The sequence below is a fragment of the Cloeon dipterum genome, chromosome X (assembly GCF_949628265.1).
Source record: "Cloeon dipterum chromosome X, ieCloDipt1.1, whole genome shotgun sequence".
Taxonomy (NCBI): domain Eukaryota; kingdom Metazoa; phylum Arthropoda; class Insecta; order Ephemeroptera; family Baetidae; genus Cloeon; species Cloeon dipterum.
The window spans coordinates 2,722,262-2,738,917 of record NC_088790.1 but is presented as its reverse complement, the minus strand read 5'-3'; the positions used below and the strand labels follow the sequence as shown (position 1 = coordinate 2,738,917).

Sequence of the window (16,656 nt, the reverse complement as noted above, 5' to 3'; positions counted from 1 at the left end):
AAAATTTTTATTTCTGAGATAGCCAAAATGTGCCGCAGAAAAATTATATCAAAAAATGGTATTACAATATTTCCGTATTTTTGAGAAATTCGAATTTAAATTTCGAAAAACGTGTTTTTTTTGCCTTAAAATTCACCTTAAATAGTACCACGCGTTTTTCGGTCAGATTTAACAAATTCGGTTTTCTCTTTTTAATATTTTTGAGTTTTTGAGGAGGTTGAAAACAAACCTCACCCCCACGGGATAAATTTTCAGTAAAAATTTTGCAGAATTTGGCGGTTCTTGAAGTCAATCCTTACATTTGTGGCCCCTATTTAAAACTCAGCTGAATTTTCTTTTTTTAACTGTTTTAAATTAAAAAAAAAATCGAGCATTATTTAGTTGCAATTTTTATTAAAATATATATTCATCATATAATACAAAATTTGATTTCCCAGTCTCGCCAATTTTTCATCACAGTAAAGGCTGACAATTGAAATAAACCAGGTTATTTTTCCAGCAGATCGCATTTTCTGACAATAAAGAATCACCTTCTTTTCTGACCAATCAGTCTCGAAAGCACCGATTTGGCTTCACAAGAGCATTCTCGTTCACTTTCCTTCCACTGACACAGATTAATAACCAACTTCTCGTGCGCACGCTTTGCCACACATGTCCGACATTATTTATTAAAACTTGTTACGGCGAGCCAACAAACAGGTTTATATACATTCAATTTTAAATGGCTGGCAGAACTTTGTAGGGATTGAGGATTCCGTTTGGATCCATCACTTGTTTGATGTCTCGCATCATCTCGATTGCCTCTGCGGTCTTGGAGAACTTCAAAAAGTCCCTCTTTTTCAGCCCAATTCCGTGTTCGGCACTGATGCTGCCACGGTGCTTCGATGTCCACTCGTAGATCGAAGGCTCGATCAAACCCAACAGCTTGTACGAGAACTCAGTGGAAGTCACGTTGAAGTGCACGTTTCCATCTCCTGAAAACGAGCAAAAAATTCAAATTTTATAAAAAAATATCTGTCTAATTTTTCTGTATGAATAGATATTTAAAATACTCACTGTCCATGATAAATTATATAAATCGAGATATAAAAGAGGAAGAAGTCGCGACGGTTCAAAATATTATTCACTGTTTGACTCGGAGGATAAAATTATGGGCAGTATAAAGGTTGAGGGATGAAGGGTAAGCATCCCAAAAACTATACAGCTCACCAGGGAAAGTTAAGCCAAGTCAAACGGTGGGCAGATTTTGCATTTCTGACGATTATACCCCGAGATTTGGAGATCACAACATTTGCAAAAATTGAAAATTTTGAGTTTATCAAATTTCAAAATTTGAATTTCTAAAAAACAATGCCGAAAACCTCCTCGAAATTTTCAAATAAATTCACAGGTACCCTGCGACCACTTTTTAAAGGCGTTTTGGATTTTTAAAAATTTGAAAAGAACACCAGGAAAAATTCGAAAATGAGCCTTGGGGACCTCTGACCTTGACCAATGACCTCTAATTTGGTGCTCATTCGATCGGGCTTGATGAAAGGAGTTCAACGCAAACCTTAACTTTCAAAAAATATTATTGCTTTCTCAAAATTCGCCAAACATGTCACGTAAAATCCGAAAAAATTAAGATTTTTTTGGTTTTATTCTTAAATCGGTGGTGTGAATAAAATCAGATAATCTTTACACGGCTAAAACCGTCCTTCACCCCCGTAATTTTAAGTTGTTTCTTAAAAAAAATAAAATAAATAAATAAATAAAGATCACCTAAATGTCCAAAGGCGCAGCAGCGTAGAGCTCCAGCCTCTTTCAGTTTGTCATTGAAAAAGGGCACAAGGTCGTAGAATTTCTGAGCGGGCAGGGTGACGTCATACTTGTAAACGTAGCCATCCCTGAGCAACGCTTCCGCAATGCATTCCCGAAGGTGCCAAACTGCCTGAAATTTCAAATAATGTTTCTTTCTTGTTCTCGTTTTGATTAAGCTTGAATTTTTGTTGTACCTTTAATCTTGAGGGCTCTGTGATGACAGTTCCGTCCATAACGAGGCCTTGGTTCATGACCGCCTCCAGAAATGCGTTGAGCTTTTCCTCGTCGTGCGCTGCGTTGCTGCCCGATGTCTCGAGCAGCATGTAAAAAGGCATTCTTTCGAGCGGCAGTTTTAGTTTCATGTTTTGCACCACCGCGTCCGCGCACTCCAGGTCCATCAGCTCGCACGAGGAGAGGATTTCGCCCAAGAAACCCTTGGCACGCTGCGTCGTTTCCATCACAGACGCAAAATCGCTCAAACCTGCGTTTGAAAATATTTCAGAATTAAAAAAGAAGGGAATTAAAATTAAAACGCACCGAGAAACATGAGAGAAACGGCTTGTGGAACGCGAGGGCACTGAATCGCAACCTTGGTGACCACGCCCAGGGTCCCTTCAGAACCGACGAACAGGTGGTGCAGAGCGTAGCCAGTGTTGTCTTTCTTCAGGCAGTTCAGCGCATCCACCACGGTCCCGTCAGCTTTCACCTGTAATAAGATTTGGTTTACACCGAAATTTTCCTCAAAAATTGCAAAGATTTTAAGGAGAAGAATCAAAATCACTTTTAATTTTTCAATAAATCCGGCGTAAACCTCTAATTGATTTTTTTCTAGGTCTTTTGATTTGCAGAAGCAATAAATACGCACCAAAGCCACGAGCGTTTTGCTTAATTAGCGCCGCCACAAAATCGTTTTCGATCGGTAAATGATGAACCCCACCGATATCGACCCTCAGGAATCGATTCGAACATACAAAAAAGAGGTTTCAGTGGGTCTTTAATGTCTACAGGTGTTTTTTTCTGTTTTTATACGTTTTTAAATACAAATAAACCCATTTGTATGCAACATTTTAAGTAAAATTAACCTTACAGCAATTAATCCGAGGGTGTTGGCGTGCATGCTGCCGTAGCGAAGGAGGCGCAACCCCCCGGCATTGGTTGAAACGTTGCCTCCGATTTGACAACTGCCCTTAGCGCCCAGGTCGAGGGGCATCATCAGGTCCTTCTCCCGAAGAACATTGTCTAATTCTTCCAAGATACACCCAGCCTCACAAACGATCACACCTAAAAATTAAAAAATTCATCTTCATTTTAATTACACAATTTTCGAAAAATTACCAGACGCAGTGTCGATGGACTCGATTTTCCGCATCAGAGACAAATTGAGAATGACCTCGTCGAAAACAGGGACGCTGCCAGCGACCAGGCCGGTGTTGCCACCTTGAGGACACACAGCCAGTCTCTCCTGATTGCAGAACTTGAGGATTTCAGACACCTCCTCTGTCGACTTCGGTTTGAGCACAACCGAGCTGTTTCCGCGCGCGGTGCGCAGCCAATCCGTGTTGAAGGACTCAAGGTCGTCCGTGGCTGAGGTCAAGACACGACCAGGAATGATTTTTTCGAAGGTGGAAATGTGTTTGTCACTGATCACCGAGTAGTTGCCTCGTTTCAGCTTCGGGTAGCGGACCTGAGTTAGTTCCACCTGGAATTATTTTATTGAATTATTATTTATAATTTTTTTATGTTTAGTTTTACCCTGGTAGAAGTGGATTTCCAGCATTTCTGGGAAATCTGGTTAATTTTCTGAAGGCTGCTCGAGTATATTCGCTGCATTTTCTGTGAAATCTGTAAAATATTTGGACTTTCTCGGTCAAACAAACTAAAATACCCGCTCGTATCTTAAAACTGATAAGAACTATCATGCAGTGGAAGCTGAAATTAAACGCGATCGAACAATGACATTGAAAAATATAAAACTGCAAATCATTTATTCAGTGTTTGACAAGAAGATGGGAATTAAAATGCGCTCTAATTTCAATAAAATTCACGTCTGCTCAGCGAGGTAAATCGGACCAATTTGTTTATTTACATTTCTTTTGCAATAGTTCGGATTTTTTTTATAAAAAAGGTGTTCTGGTAACAACACCGATTGTAGTAGTTTTAAGTTTTCCAAGATGGTTTTCATAAAATCAAGCTTTTTTGGGTCACTGAATTTTTTCTAAAGGGAATTCAAGGGAAGAAATTCTTTCCAAAATAGTATAAAATACAAGAGATTTCCTCAGGTAAATTTTTCCCGTTTAGCACCAGCCACAAATAATACTAAATTCGATTATAAAAATCTCCTTTAAGACCCTCTAAAACGATGTTTTCCAATCGATTCCCGAGAGTGGGCCCAATCACACGTTGCTTTGGCGCGTGCAACTTGAAAGCCTTTTAAAGGCACTGCGCATGCGCCACCCCTCGCAGAGATGACCCGAGACTCGAATCAATGATCACGCATGCGCAATTTTTATATGTTTCACGCGGCAAAGCAACATGCGTTTTGACTTATCGATTACAATTTACAAGTAAGACATAAGAGGGTCTCATTTTAATGGCCCAAACGAGTCTTTTAAATTATTCACTTCCCGGAGTTTATGCTCACTGGGTCCTAAAAACACCGCCAAGGGTCCCAAGTGGCCCTGAAGAGGATCTTGAACCCATCTTTTCGCCTCGCCGCACCCATGTCTTTGACTGAAACGCCAGACAGTTGGGGAAAAGGTGCGAAAACCAGCAAGTGGCGCTTCCTACCGGCAAATTAAGCTACCTGTGCATTTTGGGTCACCTTTTTGCCATCTCAGACATAGGGCAGCCACGATTTAGATCCCAGAAAAGCCTGAGAGTATGCCTTAACAATGCGAGACAACAGGCTACTGGTCTTTCATTTCTTTAAATCACTGCAAATCTGTTAAATTTTTGCTAAACTTTTAGTCATCTTGTAAAGATTTGTTCTTAAATTAGAGAAAAAAAATTTATGCAATTTTTGGGAAACCGTAAACCCTTTTAACCACTGCTTTGTCTTTTAATTTTATCAACAGCCAGCTTTGCAGACATGATGACATCGTTGATACCAATTCCTCTGTACGACGAGCCAACCAGATGCAAAGGCAACCGATTACTCTCCACATAATTATCAATCTCGTCCAGTCTCTCGTAATGTCCAACAGTGTACTGGGGAATGCAGTCTTTAAGAATAACCGAATTCACGTCAACTGGCTCTTGGGTGATGCCCAAAATGTCCTGGATACCACGAATTGCGACACTCGCGAGCTCCTGCGGGCTTTTTCCGGTGAACTGCGGATGAAACCAGTGTCCACCCATCATGGCGGTGAAAACGGTGTCGCCGCTGGGACACGGGAAGCAGACGGAATCGTAAATGACGCCAAGGAGAGGTTTCTGCTCGACGGGCGGCACGAGAAAGCCGAAACCCGGCTCTTTTATCAGATTTCCTTTAAACTGGATGTTGACCACCGCCACCGTGGCGCAGGTCTGTTCGGACAGCGCCCTGGACAGCTGGGGATGCTGCTCCTTCAGCAGGGGTGCCAGACTGGACGCCGGTAAGGCGGAAATTAATGTTTCTCCCTCGATGGATGTGCCAGAGCGGAGCAAAAGGCGTACAGAGTCGGAGTTGAATTTAATTTGCACACAAGGGTCGTTCAGTTTAAATTCAACCTTTGACTCTCGAAGCTTCTGGGCCATCGTCAGGGGAAGATTCTCGAGACCGTTCTCCAGGGAATAAATGCTCCACCTCTCAGTCTTGGCCCGAGTCACCAATTTGCCAGGTTGATCTGCATTTGCAGCCTTTTTCTCTGCACTCAGCGCCTCTTTCAGTAACCCCTTGAACACGGAGCCGTGCTTCTGCTCGGCCTCAAACAGGCTCCTGAACAGCATTTTAGCACTGATCTCCTTGGCACTGCCAGCACAAATTCCGCACAGCATGGGCGATATGGCGTATTCGGCCACATCCTCACCGAATCGTCGTTTGATGAAGTCAAAGGAGCTTTCGTCGGTAGAAATTTTCCGCTTTGCCCAGAAATCCGTCCAGGCGCAGGCGGCAAGGGGCTTGGAAAACGGAGCCTTAGTCTGGAACAAACCTGACAGGCTGTTTGGTAGGAGGTGCAGCTTGCCTTTGGCGAAGATCATCCGATTTTTGGCCGCAGGATGGTCTCGAGTGATCGGTCTGACCTGAGAAACGATAACTTTTAGTATTTAGCACTTGAACCTCGATTTTGATAGTGCCAGTAGATTCCTGAGGGGCAAATTAGGTTAAAGAGCCGAAAAACTTGGTCGCCAATTTAACGCAAAGTGTCGTAAATCGGTGGAACCGTGAAAACCGTTACTTTGGCGGGTTATAATTTGAATAAGAACGCAGGCAACCAATCAGAGAAGGGGGTGGTTCTCTCTGATTGGCCGAATCGAGACTGCAGCGCCACAGCGACATTCAGCATTAGCGAATCAGGCGACAAGGCAATAGCTTTTAATAGACGTGCCTCGTCGCTGGGGCGCTGCTGTCTCGATCTGGCGAATCAGAGAATCGTTTCCTTTTCTGATTGGTCGCTGGCGTTCTTCACACCAAAATCCACCCAATAAAGCAACTACTTTTTTACGTTTTCGGTAACTTTAGTGTCAAATTTTCGGCTGCCATTCCTAATATTCGGCCCTTAGGAAATGTTATTTTGTCCTTACTTTTTGCTCGAGATTGAGGTCTTCAATGAGGTTCAAAGTGTTTGCTCCTGGGGCACCAGCAGGTCGAATAGTGCGAGGCCCAAGTTCAAAGAGGGTGCCGCTTGGTCTTTTGTTCGTGTGAATCCATCCACCGAGCCTGGAGGTCGCTTCGATGACTACAGGAGCTGTTTCCCGGAGGTAATAGGCAGCAGACAAGCCAGCTATGCCTCCTCCAAGAACTACAGTCGGCATTTTTATTTCTGCAATTTTTAAATTGGCGTAGAATTCTTGCAGAAAAAGATTTCTGCACAGAAAAAATTCAAGATATATTTTTAATAATTTTTTTGATGTATCAGTATTTCAGCTGGAATGTGATGTTTAACGATTTTCCCGCACTTTGAACTTTGAAACGCCTCCTTTTTATATTTTCTGGGAGAACCACGCCCCCATTTTATATTTCCACGAATTTTACAGTTTAAGCACCAACGGTAATGATTTTCCCGGGCTGCATGACAAGTGTCACGCCTTTTTTAACCAGAAAACCACGCCCCCATTTCATGATTCCATCAATTTCTTAGCAAAACCGTCAAGTTTAACGATTTTCCCGCGTTTTGCGACGCGTGACACGCCTTCTTTTCATTTTACACGCCCCCATTTCAAAATTCCCGCTAGTTACGCCCTCTTCCAGTGGTGACTGTTCATAGTAAATCCAGTGGATAATTATTATGTTTTTCGTCATACAAATTATATCGTATTAGCAAAGCTGCTATATTTAACTGATGACATTTTCGGCAAAATAAATTTAATACAAATTATAGAACGTTTTCTATGTACACAATACATTGTCAAAATAATTTATGTTACATAATAATATTGTGTGCGTACATACTCGGCGGTGTTAAAAATATCACGTCCAAAGTCCAAAAATAGTTCTTCATAAAAATTAAAGGTCAACACGTATGTGAAGGTCTTTTGGTTACGGTGGTTAAAATGCACTCGTGTGCCATCTGCCGCTGTCTCTGCGAGCCTAGCAACGAAAATTTGGACTCCACAAGTCATTCGAAGCGGTGCGACGGAAAATTGCGATTTGCTCAAGAAAAACGTGACTTAAAGGTAACAACTTTTAGACTAGGACTAAAATTAACTTAATATTGAAACACAAATCGATATTAATTTGAGACAACTGACCCTACGATTCGCAGAACATTCGGAAAGGCTGCCGGTCCAATGGCTAGCAAGTTACGGTTCCATGTGATTTTGTCTCGTGGAGTGGAGGAGAGTAGAAAATTAATTAATGATAAATTTTTTAAAAATATCCTGCCTCGAGCCTCCTTGACATAATCCATCCCATCCTGGGTCATGAGCAAGCTACGGGGGCTACAAAGGAGAGGCTAGCTGTTTAATTTCTTACGCTGTGTAAAATAGATCTTATAATTTTTATCGTTTTACGTGATTTAATGTCGTATTTTAAACAAAAAAAGATGAATTAATTTAATAAAGTAATCAAATTGTATTCTTAAAACCGTTTTAAGATATGAAATAAGATTGAAAGTTTAATTTGTGTAACTATTTCAGAAATTCCCGCTATGGCCAGCGCACTAATTCACTCTCTCCCGGCTTTCCGCGTGAGTGTCAGAGCGCCGCTTCTCTTCAGTAGCACAGTTCTTCGACAATTTGCCACAAAAATGTCTGGACTTCCCAGGGTATTCTTTGATATCTCTGCCGAAGGTACTCCCGTCGGCAGAATCATCATGGAGGTGAGTGCAGACCGACTTTTCCGTCCTTTCAAAAAGCGAAAACATGCGTGCCGGCATGCCGCCCACAATGCAGGCACCAATTTTCGGTCCCATGACACCAATTAACTTTCCTTTACCTCATGAATGAGCCATCTTAAATATTAATTGCAATGTCCGATCGATAAGCCACGTGAAACCCGTGCCAAGGCTCGAGTGTCCCGTGGAAAATTCCATTGCCCCAGGCAGTTGGCCAACAACACGCGGTCGCCATCATTTTCGCACCTGCCTGCCGATAAGAAACGAACGGAACGGAAACGGGGTTGGGCAAGGGCAATTAAACGAGCTTTTAATAACTTTTTCGTCTCATTTTTAGCTCCGCTCCGATGTGGTTCCAAAGACGGCCGAGAACTTCCGCGCTCTGTGCACCGGCGAGAAGGGCTACGGATACAAGGGCAGCACGTTCCACCGCGTCATCCCCAACTTCATGTGCCAGGGAGGCGACTTCACAAACCACAACGGCACTGGCGGCAAGTCCATCTACGGCAACAAGTTCGAAGATGAGAACTTCACTCTGAAGCACACTGGCCCTGGTAAGACGTTCGTCAGCAGCCATTAAACCGCCTACATCATATACATAAATGCGCAATGATCACGTCATGCGACAAAATTGTTGCTTAACTAGTCGCCGTTTAATCGTAAATTACCGAGAAAAATAAGGCTTGTTTGCGTTCTAACTTGTAAGCTTGATTTCTTTTTAATGGAGTAGGTGTTGTTGGTTTTTCAAGTGTGAACCGATGGATATAAAGCCAAATTAGCTTTTTTTGAACTCCGAGTTCAATGAACTGTAATCTTTGGAAGAGGGCGAAACACGCGGGAATTTTGAAATGGGGGTGTGGTTCCAGGAAATTTTGAAAAGGGAGCGTGACTCTTGTTGCTAACTGTGGGGAAATCGTTAAATGAAATTAAATCTTGGCGGTAAGTTTGAAATGGGGGTGTGGTTCCTTCGAAAATTATATTGGAAGGTGTGGCACAATGTCAAAAACCAGGGTAAAATGGCACTTAAATCAAAGATTAATTCCAGAAATTTGAAATTGGGGCGTGGTTCCTCAAAATATGAAAAGAAATTTCTCAACGTCCAGTAAATCACGGGAAAAAACAAGCGGGAAGTTTGAAATGGGGGCGTGGTTCCCCAAAAAACTCTTAAGGCGTGTTTCAAAGCGCGGGAATATTTTAAAATTAGACGTTTTATTGAGTTTTCAAGCCAAATTCTTCAGTTTAATTAAATCGCTAAATAAAAAATTATTTTTCCAGGAATTCTTTCCATGGCTAACGCGGGCGCCAACACCAACGGCTCCCAGTTCTTCCTGACCACCGTGAAGACGTCGTGGTTGGACAACCGTCACGTTGTGTTCGGTGCCGTGGTCGAGGGCATGGATGTGGTGAAGAAGGTCGAGTCATACGGGTCGCAGCACGGCAAGACCAGCAAGAAGATCGTGGTTGAAGACTGCGGCCAGCTCAGCTAAATTGATCGCTGTCACTCTCGAAATCAATTGAGCACCGCCCTCTTTCCACCTAATTAGCTGCAAGGTCCCCTTTTCTAGAGCATTTCGTATTATCAGATTACTTTTTTACTTCAACCAATTTTCTGAACGGGCGACCAGAAGCATTCCTTTTCATTGTTTTCTTCTTTGTTAATTTTTTTTTTTTAAACTGATCAGTCGGACAAAACAATTCTTCACAATGTGAATGGAAAAGTAATACGCAACCTGTATTCATCTTGAATGTTTCTCAACAACAATAATAAATAAAGACGTATGCTACACACATATGGATTCGGAAAGCGAATTTCTCTTGTTTCTTCGCCTTGACCTTCTCAGGAAACGCAATCGTCAAGTTTTTTTCATCAAGACCCTTTGTCCGCCTTCAGGGACGAGATATTGGCATATCAGGGTAAACCCTGAGCACCCTGATCGCTTATAAAGGAGAAAGTTACCTGTAAATCGTATCAATTCAATGCTCATGAGGCGTCATTAAAGTGGCAACTGATCGCTCAGGGGCTACCCTGACGCCAGGGTTTGATTTTTTCCCTAATGATTCTCATCGTTTTCCTAGGTTGAAATTTAGCAGATGGTAAGATTTTGATTTTTTTCTAAATTGATCTGAACTTAAAAATTGCCGTTTATCAGCCTTTCACCTTTAAAAAAACCAAAGGTTGCATCATCCTGGAAATTCCCAGGCATGTTAAAGACACTTATGGCACATTTCATCTCATTCTAAGATTTAAATTAGATAAACATTTTGATATATATTCTAAATTAATACAATTTTGAAAAATTCCACAAATATTTTTGGTACTGTTAAAAGTTTCCGGCCATCTAATTAGGCATCTTTTGGCACAAAGTTTGATGTTCTAGCTTAATCAGAACTCGAGATACCTCAATTTTGTAATACATAAACTATAATTTCGCAAGCCCTAAAATAATAATTGACGTAATTATAAATTCCAATATTTATTTTCATACAAATATAACAAAATATCTTGCATTAATTGACTCAGATATAACAAAGCATAAGACCAGCACCTTAAAATCAATGACATAACTTTAGAAGCACCATATCATCAATGAAATGCAGGAATGCGCATCATTTTTTGTGCGCTGCACTCTACAAGTTGGCAGAGCGGCGGGAAGAGCTCTTGTGCTTGTCCACTCCCTCTCTCAGGCGCTTGCCGAAGGTCGCGTCAACCTGCGCGAAGTTCTTGATGGCACGATCCTAGAAACGAGTTTTTATATTAAAAGAAATCTTGAAATTTATAATAAGAGGGGGGACATACTTGAATAAAGTCAGCGGCGTCCTTCAGGTGGTCGACAATGTTGTTGACCAGACGGGTGCGTTCGTCGGCATTGAGCACCTTGTTCCAGAATTCGGTTGCCTGCGAGAAGTTGTCTTCATCCCCGCTGTTGTACCTTTTTAACAAAAGAAAAAACATAAAATTCAAGAAAATGTGAGCAAAATGTTACATATAGAGTTTGCTAAATTTAGATTGAAATTGGTTGGTGAACACATCATATCCAATGAGGCAAATTGATCGGTTTTTTTTTCGATCTCAGGAGTGGTTCATAGTATGTTTTTAAGGTAAAAATTCAACATATAAAAAAATGAAAATGAAATTACCTGCCGACATCGCCAACAGTCTTGAAGGAAGTGTCCTTTCCACGGGGACACTCCTGAGGGCCGCTGAAACTGTTGGGGAAATAATTTGGCGCTCCAGCCTGGTTGTCCGTGTAGCACTGGGGTCCGTCGCGCTGGTAGTTGGCCACCCTGGAGCGGTAGGGGCAGTTGACCGGGATTTGCAGGTAGTTGGCGCCGAGACGGTGCCTGTGCGTGTCGGCGTACGCGAAGAGGCGACCCTGCAGCATTTTGTCAGGGCTGGGCTCGATGCCGGGCACCAAATGCGAAGGGCTGAACGCGATCTGCTCCACTTCGGCGAAATAGTTGCTCGGGTTGCGGTCCAGCACCAGCTGGCCCACGGGGATCAGCGGGAACTCGGTGTGCGGCCACACCTTGGTCAGGTCGAACGGATTCCACTTCCACTTCTCGGCCTGCTCGAAGGTCATGACCTGAATGGACATGTTGTACTTGGGGTAGTCACCCTTGGCGATGGCGTTGTACAGGTCGCGGATTGAGTAGTCAGGGTCTTGAGCGGACAGCTCCGCGGCCCTTTGGGAAGACAGGTTCTTGATGCCCTGAGCAGTCTAGCGAACACACAAAAAAATTCAAAACATTAATTTTCAGGTCGGTGTATAATAATAATAACTCAACACAATTGATAAATCGAATCACTGGCAAAAAAGCAAAATTAGGCCTCAGGTCGTGTGACCTGAGGAGGTTGGTGCCAGGCAAGAGTGAAAAGTCGTCGCAAAATGCGCTCGAAATTAAGTACTTATAAAAATCATAAAAACTGGCCTGGGCGAGGATCTCAGGTCTGGGTACCCTGCAAAAGGTTTCCAGATCAGCGTTAGGCCTGCCTGTGCGATGGAGTCGATGGGAACCCATTCAATTCAATTCGCGAATTTTTAATTTTTATTTTTATTTTATTTTTTTTTGAAAATACGGCAGAAAAAAATCGTTCGAAAAAGTATTCGATAAAAGGTCCGATTTTGCAAAACCGAACACAGACGGACATGTTCTACCAAGAGGCATCAATTGGTACCAAAATCGGCACCGTCCGGCCCATAGAGCCCAGCCTGGGCCCCGAAAACCAAAGGTAGCAAATGTCACGAATCGCGTTTTTTCCGACATTAAAAATTAATAACTCGGCTCCTATGGGTCGTACGATAAAAATCAAAGTTGGTTAGACTCGCCGTAAAATTCCGCGTCAGATAAATTTTTCGGGGGTAAAAATGGCGGTCTTTTAAACCCTTGTGGAAATAGCCTGGGTGCTTTTTTAATTTTCAAGCCTCGAACAAGCAAACAGAGGAAACCAGCATTTTTAAAATCGCTCAAACAATATATAATACCTTGTAGTGGAACTTGCAGTAGACAGCCTCGTTCTTGGCGTTGACCAGTTTGAACGTGTGCGAGCCGTAGCCGTTCATGAATCGGTAGCCATCAGGAGTGCCTCGGTCGGAGAAGAGGAACATGACCTGGTGGGTGGTCTCAGGGCGCAGCGAAATAAAGTCCCAGAACATGTCTGGGTCCTTGAGGTGCGTGCTCGGATTTCGCTTCTGCGTGTGGATGAAGCTGGCGAAGAACATGGGGTCCCTGATGAAGAAGATGGGCGTGTTGTTGCCCACCAGGTCCCACACGCCCTCCTCGGTGTAGAACTTGACGGCGTAGCCACGAGGGTCGCGCGCCGTGTCGGCCGAGCCGCTCTCGCCGCCCACGGTGCTGAAGCGAACGGCTAGAGGAGTGCGCTTGCCGATGGCTGAGAAGATGTCTGCTTTGCAGTACTTGGTGATGTCGTGCGTGACTTCAAAGTAGCCGAAAGCACCTGGAATTTGATCAGGAATAGATTAGGAATCTCTCAAATACGGGATAAATTATAATTATGCTTTTAAAAAATTGAGAAAATTCTTGAAGCCCTTAGGGTGCTCAAGAAACGTCGTTCCTGAGCGTCCTCATGGCTACCAAGAGAACGGCAGAGTTGAGAGCTTTCAGATTTTGTGCGACTCGACCCTCTTTGAAAGCCTTCAGAAAACGCCCTGATCTAGTTCCTGAGTATCCTGAAATTGCCCTGATGTCTTCCAAAGGGTTCGAGTTGAATACATTCTGAAAGCTCTCGACTTGTCCGCTCCAACGGTGTGCAAATCTTGCGAATCGAACCAATACAGAGCTCGTTAGACGACGTTAAAGTGTCTACCGATCGCTCGAGGGCTACCCTGAGCATGTTTCAAGGGTAAAAGACGATATGAACAGGTGAGAAATTATTTATTTTTAGGTGAATTTATTTTTAAGGCAACTAATGTGTTTCTATTAAAAAAATTCAATTTAAATTTTAAAAATGGCTGTGTCAGATGTTGCATGCATAATTTTCCCTAATCAAAATTTTATATAGCTCATCATTTAATGTTCTTTGTTTGAACAACAATCTGGCTGTCAATTTAAAAAATCTATGCTTAAACAAATCCTAGTTTTTATCGGTTTGTCTATTTATATCACTTTAGTTTGCTCAGCGAATCAACTAAATGAAAGAGCAAACTGAAAAAAACGAGACGTGATTCAATTCCGCCTCGTAACAAGCTGTAGGGAGGGGATCATGAGGATACGTGAGCAAAGCGGCGCACTGCTTCATTTTGACTTCCAAGACACGATTGCAAGCAAGCCGTGAAAAAAAAGATTCAGCAACACGAATAAATTATTAATTTAACATTGAAATCCCCTTCATGTTTACGACTGGTTAAAAATAAACACTTTACGTAAATGACATTATGTAACTTGAGCAACCGGTATCGGTCGTTGACCTTTAAGAGTAAAAAGAAATAAATAAACAAGCATGAGAAAACGTACCGGCGCCCTTGGCGTGGACAACGCGCTCGGGAATGCGTTCCCGGTCGAAGTGGGCGAGCTCGTCGATGAAGCTGACATCTTGCAGAAGCACGGGCCCCCGCGGTCCCACCGTCAGGGTGTTGAGCTTGTCGCCGATCGGAGCTCCATGGCCCGTTGTCAGCTTCGAAGTAGACTGAAAGTCACACAAAAAAACATTGCTTTATAAAATGTGAATTAAAGAACATTAATTCATTTGAAGCCAAAATTGAGATAAGTAGCAATGTAAATTTTTGAGAAAAGTCTGCAAATGGTGACGACTGTCTCCTTACTTGAAATCTGATTTTATTTAAAAAAAAAAAAAAGAAATTCCCTACAAGTTTTCATACGCTGTTGGACACATCTCGACGAGAGGAATCGAAACCTGCCAAGAAAATGTGTTCAAGCGATGAAAATCTGTAGAAAATTTGAAAAATCTGAATTTTTACTGTGGCAAGCTTCATTTTTGACAAGAACAAATTGTTTTTAAAAGTATTTTCAATTGTTGCCCTGTATTATTCGACTTTAAAAAGGGATGAAATGACGTCTAAAAATAATTTCCTGATCTCTTTTTGAATAAAATTTCAACCCCAAATACCAATAATAAAATTTAATTTATCCTAAGTACTTTTTCAACCGCTAAGCAAACAGGTTTTCCAGCATTTTTCTCAAGCTCTGCGGTGGGAATGCTGCTCTTCTTGCGTCTCGTGCTCTTGTAGGTGAATTAGAGGACAAACGCGGATAATCAGTCCTGATAGTGCCCGCGACGTTTATCGTTTAAACACCACCATCAGAAAGAGTAAACAGCGCTATTTTTATTAAAACTAAATAAATAAGCCATTCGCATCCAATCTGGCTCCTTTTATTGTGCTCCCACTAAAACCGAAAGCCGAAAGCATGCCTACGTGTCTGGTGCGCGGGTACATGCGAAACAAAATAAATGCGATTCAATCGCGTGTGTAAATGGAGCGTTGACCCTCTCCTTCAGGCACCCGAACCTGCAGACCAATCAGGTCCTTTCTTTCTTTCTTTCTTTCAATCTTCAAAAATACAGTTAGCTTAACTTTCAGAAAGAGCGGTGCAGCCGTTAACATCTTTTTTACTTCACTAAGGGCATGCAGATTAAATTTAATTTAAAACAAAGAAAAACTATCAAAATTAAATTCTCGAATAAGGGATTTTTGGCTGGTGAGAGAATTTTCATTCTAAATTATGAAATAAGAGATAATATTCAGAAAACATCCACTTGAACTGATTAGGAATAAATGTTATCTCGACTGCAGTTTAATCAGAAGAAATTTTGGTACAATTATAAATAAATGCACTTTTGATCCCGTATATCTCGAGAATTCCGAAGCTAACTTTGTCGTTGCAATTTTAATGAGTCATTGCAGTGGTTTTATTGCGTTTTAAACCGCTGTGTGAGTCTTCTCGCAGCTGCAGTGAGAAAATTACCATTTTTAAGCACGCTGTAAATGTCATTTTACAAACAATTAAGATTTAAACCAAACTCATCAAGATTTGGCGCTTGATAAGAACCTTTGTCTTCTTTCTATAGATAAGAAATTATGGTTCAAAGTGCAATCAAGCTGTATAATTAAATTGCACTCAAAAAGTTATGAAACACGAAATTCCGAAGTTCATCGTCTACGCGAAAAACCCCTGGGTTTTGCTTTTTAAAATTAATTTTTCCTTAAAAAACCCCTTATTAGCCTTCTACCGCAGGAAAAAGGAATTCCCGCTAGGAAAACAGTTAAAAATTCATATCTTCGCGAAATAAAACCCAGGATGGCGAAATAAATTCAACATTTTGCTGAATATGAGCTTTAAAATTATTAATTTTTAAAATTTGCCATTTATTTATTTTACTTATTCATTTTTAAAGGTTCTTATCGAATAAAGATTGAAGTTTAACCAAACATTTTGTCAGAAATTTTGACTGAAATGCATGGCAAATAAATCGAAAAAAAAATTCTTACGCCTTGTTTCTCCTTGTAACTGTGCAGTTGGTTCGTTGCCGGATCGCGTCCTGCCATTTTTTCGGTTCCTCGAGACTGAGTTCACGACTGAAACAATGTAAGATGTGTTGCCAACCAGCAGCCGGTCCGCGGAAAGGACGACCTCACCTTTACCAACAAGGTAAGAGGAGAAAAGCAAAGTGCAGTGACAAGCAGGTTGTTTTAAAGAGCCCGAGAATGGGAAATGGGAAGGGAAGGAGGTGGGTTGGCCGGCCACCGGCCAGTCATGTGACGGTTCCGGTAGTTTTAAATTCAAATCAACCGGTAATTTTGTAATCGCACGATCGGAATTCTAGACTGATTTTTCTGATTTAAAACAATTTTACTAATAAACAGAACAAATCTTTCAAAGTTTTAGCAGGCATTTTTAATTAAAA

At 41.8% G+C, this 16,656-nt stretch overlaps 3 protein-coding genes across 6 annotated transcripts; 1 reads left to right on the top strand and 2 right to left on the bottom strand.

Annotated features, from left to right (window-relative positions):
* Positions 1 to 371: 371 nt before the first annotated feature.
* D2hgdh (D-2-hydroxyglutaric acid dehydrogenase) lies at positions 372 to 7,972 on the bottom strand. Of its 4 annotated transcripts, none has more exons than XM_065495333.1 (8): positions 7,690 to 7,972; positions 3,553 to 3,642; positions 3,136 to 3,499; positions 2,888 to 3,081; positions 2,338 to 2,506; positions 1,995 to 2,281; positions 1,762 to 1,930; positions 372 to 974 (listed from the first exon to the last, which is right to left on the bottom strand). In XM_065495333.1, exons 2-8 carry the CDS (start codon positions 3,628 to 3,630, stop codon positions 718 to 720), a joined length of 1,518 nt encoding a protein of 505 aa, XP_065351405.1. In that variant the 5' UTR covers positions 3,631 to 3,642; positions 7,690 to 7,972; the 3' UTR covers positions 372 to 717. The 4 variants fall into 4 exon arrangements, with proteins under 4 accessions (XP_065351405.1, XP_065351406.1, XP_065351408.1 ...); XM_065495334.1 differs by lacking the exon at positions 7,690 to 7,972 and adding an exon at positions 7,391 to 7,494; XM_065495336.1 differs by lacking the exons at positions 372 to 974; positions 1,762 to 1,930; positions 1,995 to 2,281; ... (2 more) ...; positions 3,136 to 3,499; positions 3,553 to 3,642 and adding exons at positions 3,754 to 6,021; positions 6,523 to 6,761.
* On the top strand, positions 7,471 to 10,082 carry LOC135946893 (peptidyl-prolyl cis-trans isomerase). The gene is made up of 4 exons (XM_065495363.1): positions 7,471 to 7,614; positions 8,077 to 8,258; positions 8,611 to 8,827; positions 9,549 to 10,082. Exons 2-4 carry the CDS (start codon positions 8,088 to 8,090, stop codon positions 9,758 to 9,760), a joined length of 600 nt encoding a protein of 199 aa, XP_065351435.1. The 5' UTR covers positions 7,471 to 7,614; positions 8,077 to 8,087; the 3' UTR covers positions 9,761 to 10,082.
* Positions 10,083 to 10,731: 649 nt separating this feature from the next.
* Positions 10,732 to 16,446, bottom strand: LOC135944900 (catalase-like). The gene is made up of 6 exons (XM_065492121.1): positions 16,241 to 16,446; positions 14,247 to 14,418; positions 12,758 to 13,230; positions 11,412 to 11,992; positions 11,071 to 11,203; positions 10,732 to 11,009 (listed from the first exon to the last, which is right to left on the bottom strand). The coding sequence occupies exons 1-6, from the start codon at positions 16,295 to 16,297 to the stop codon at positions 10,902 to 10,904; spliced, it is 1,524 nt and encodes a 507-aa protein (XP_065348193.1). The 5' UTR covers positions 16,298 to 16,446; the 3' UTR covers positions 10,732 to 10,901.
* Between the last annotated feature and the right edge of the window lie 210 nt (positions 16,447 to 16,656).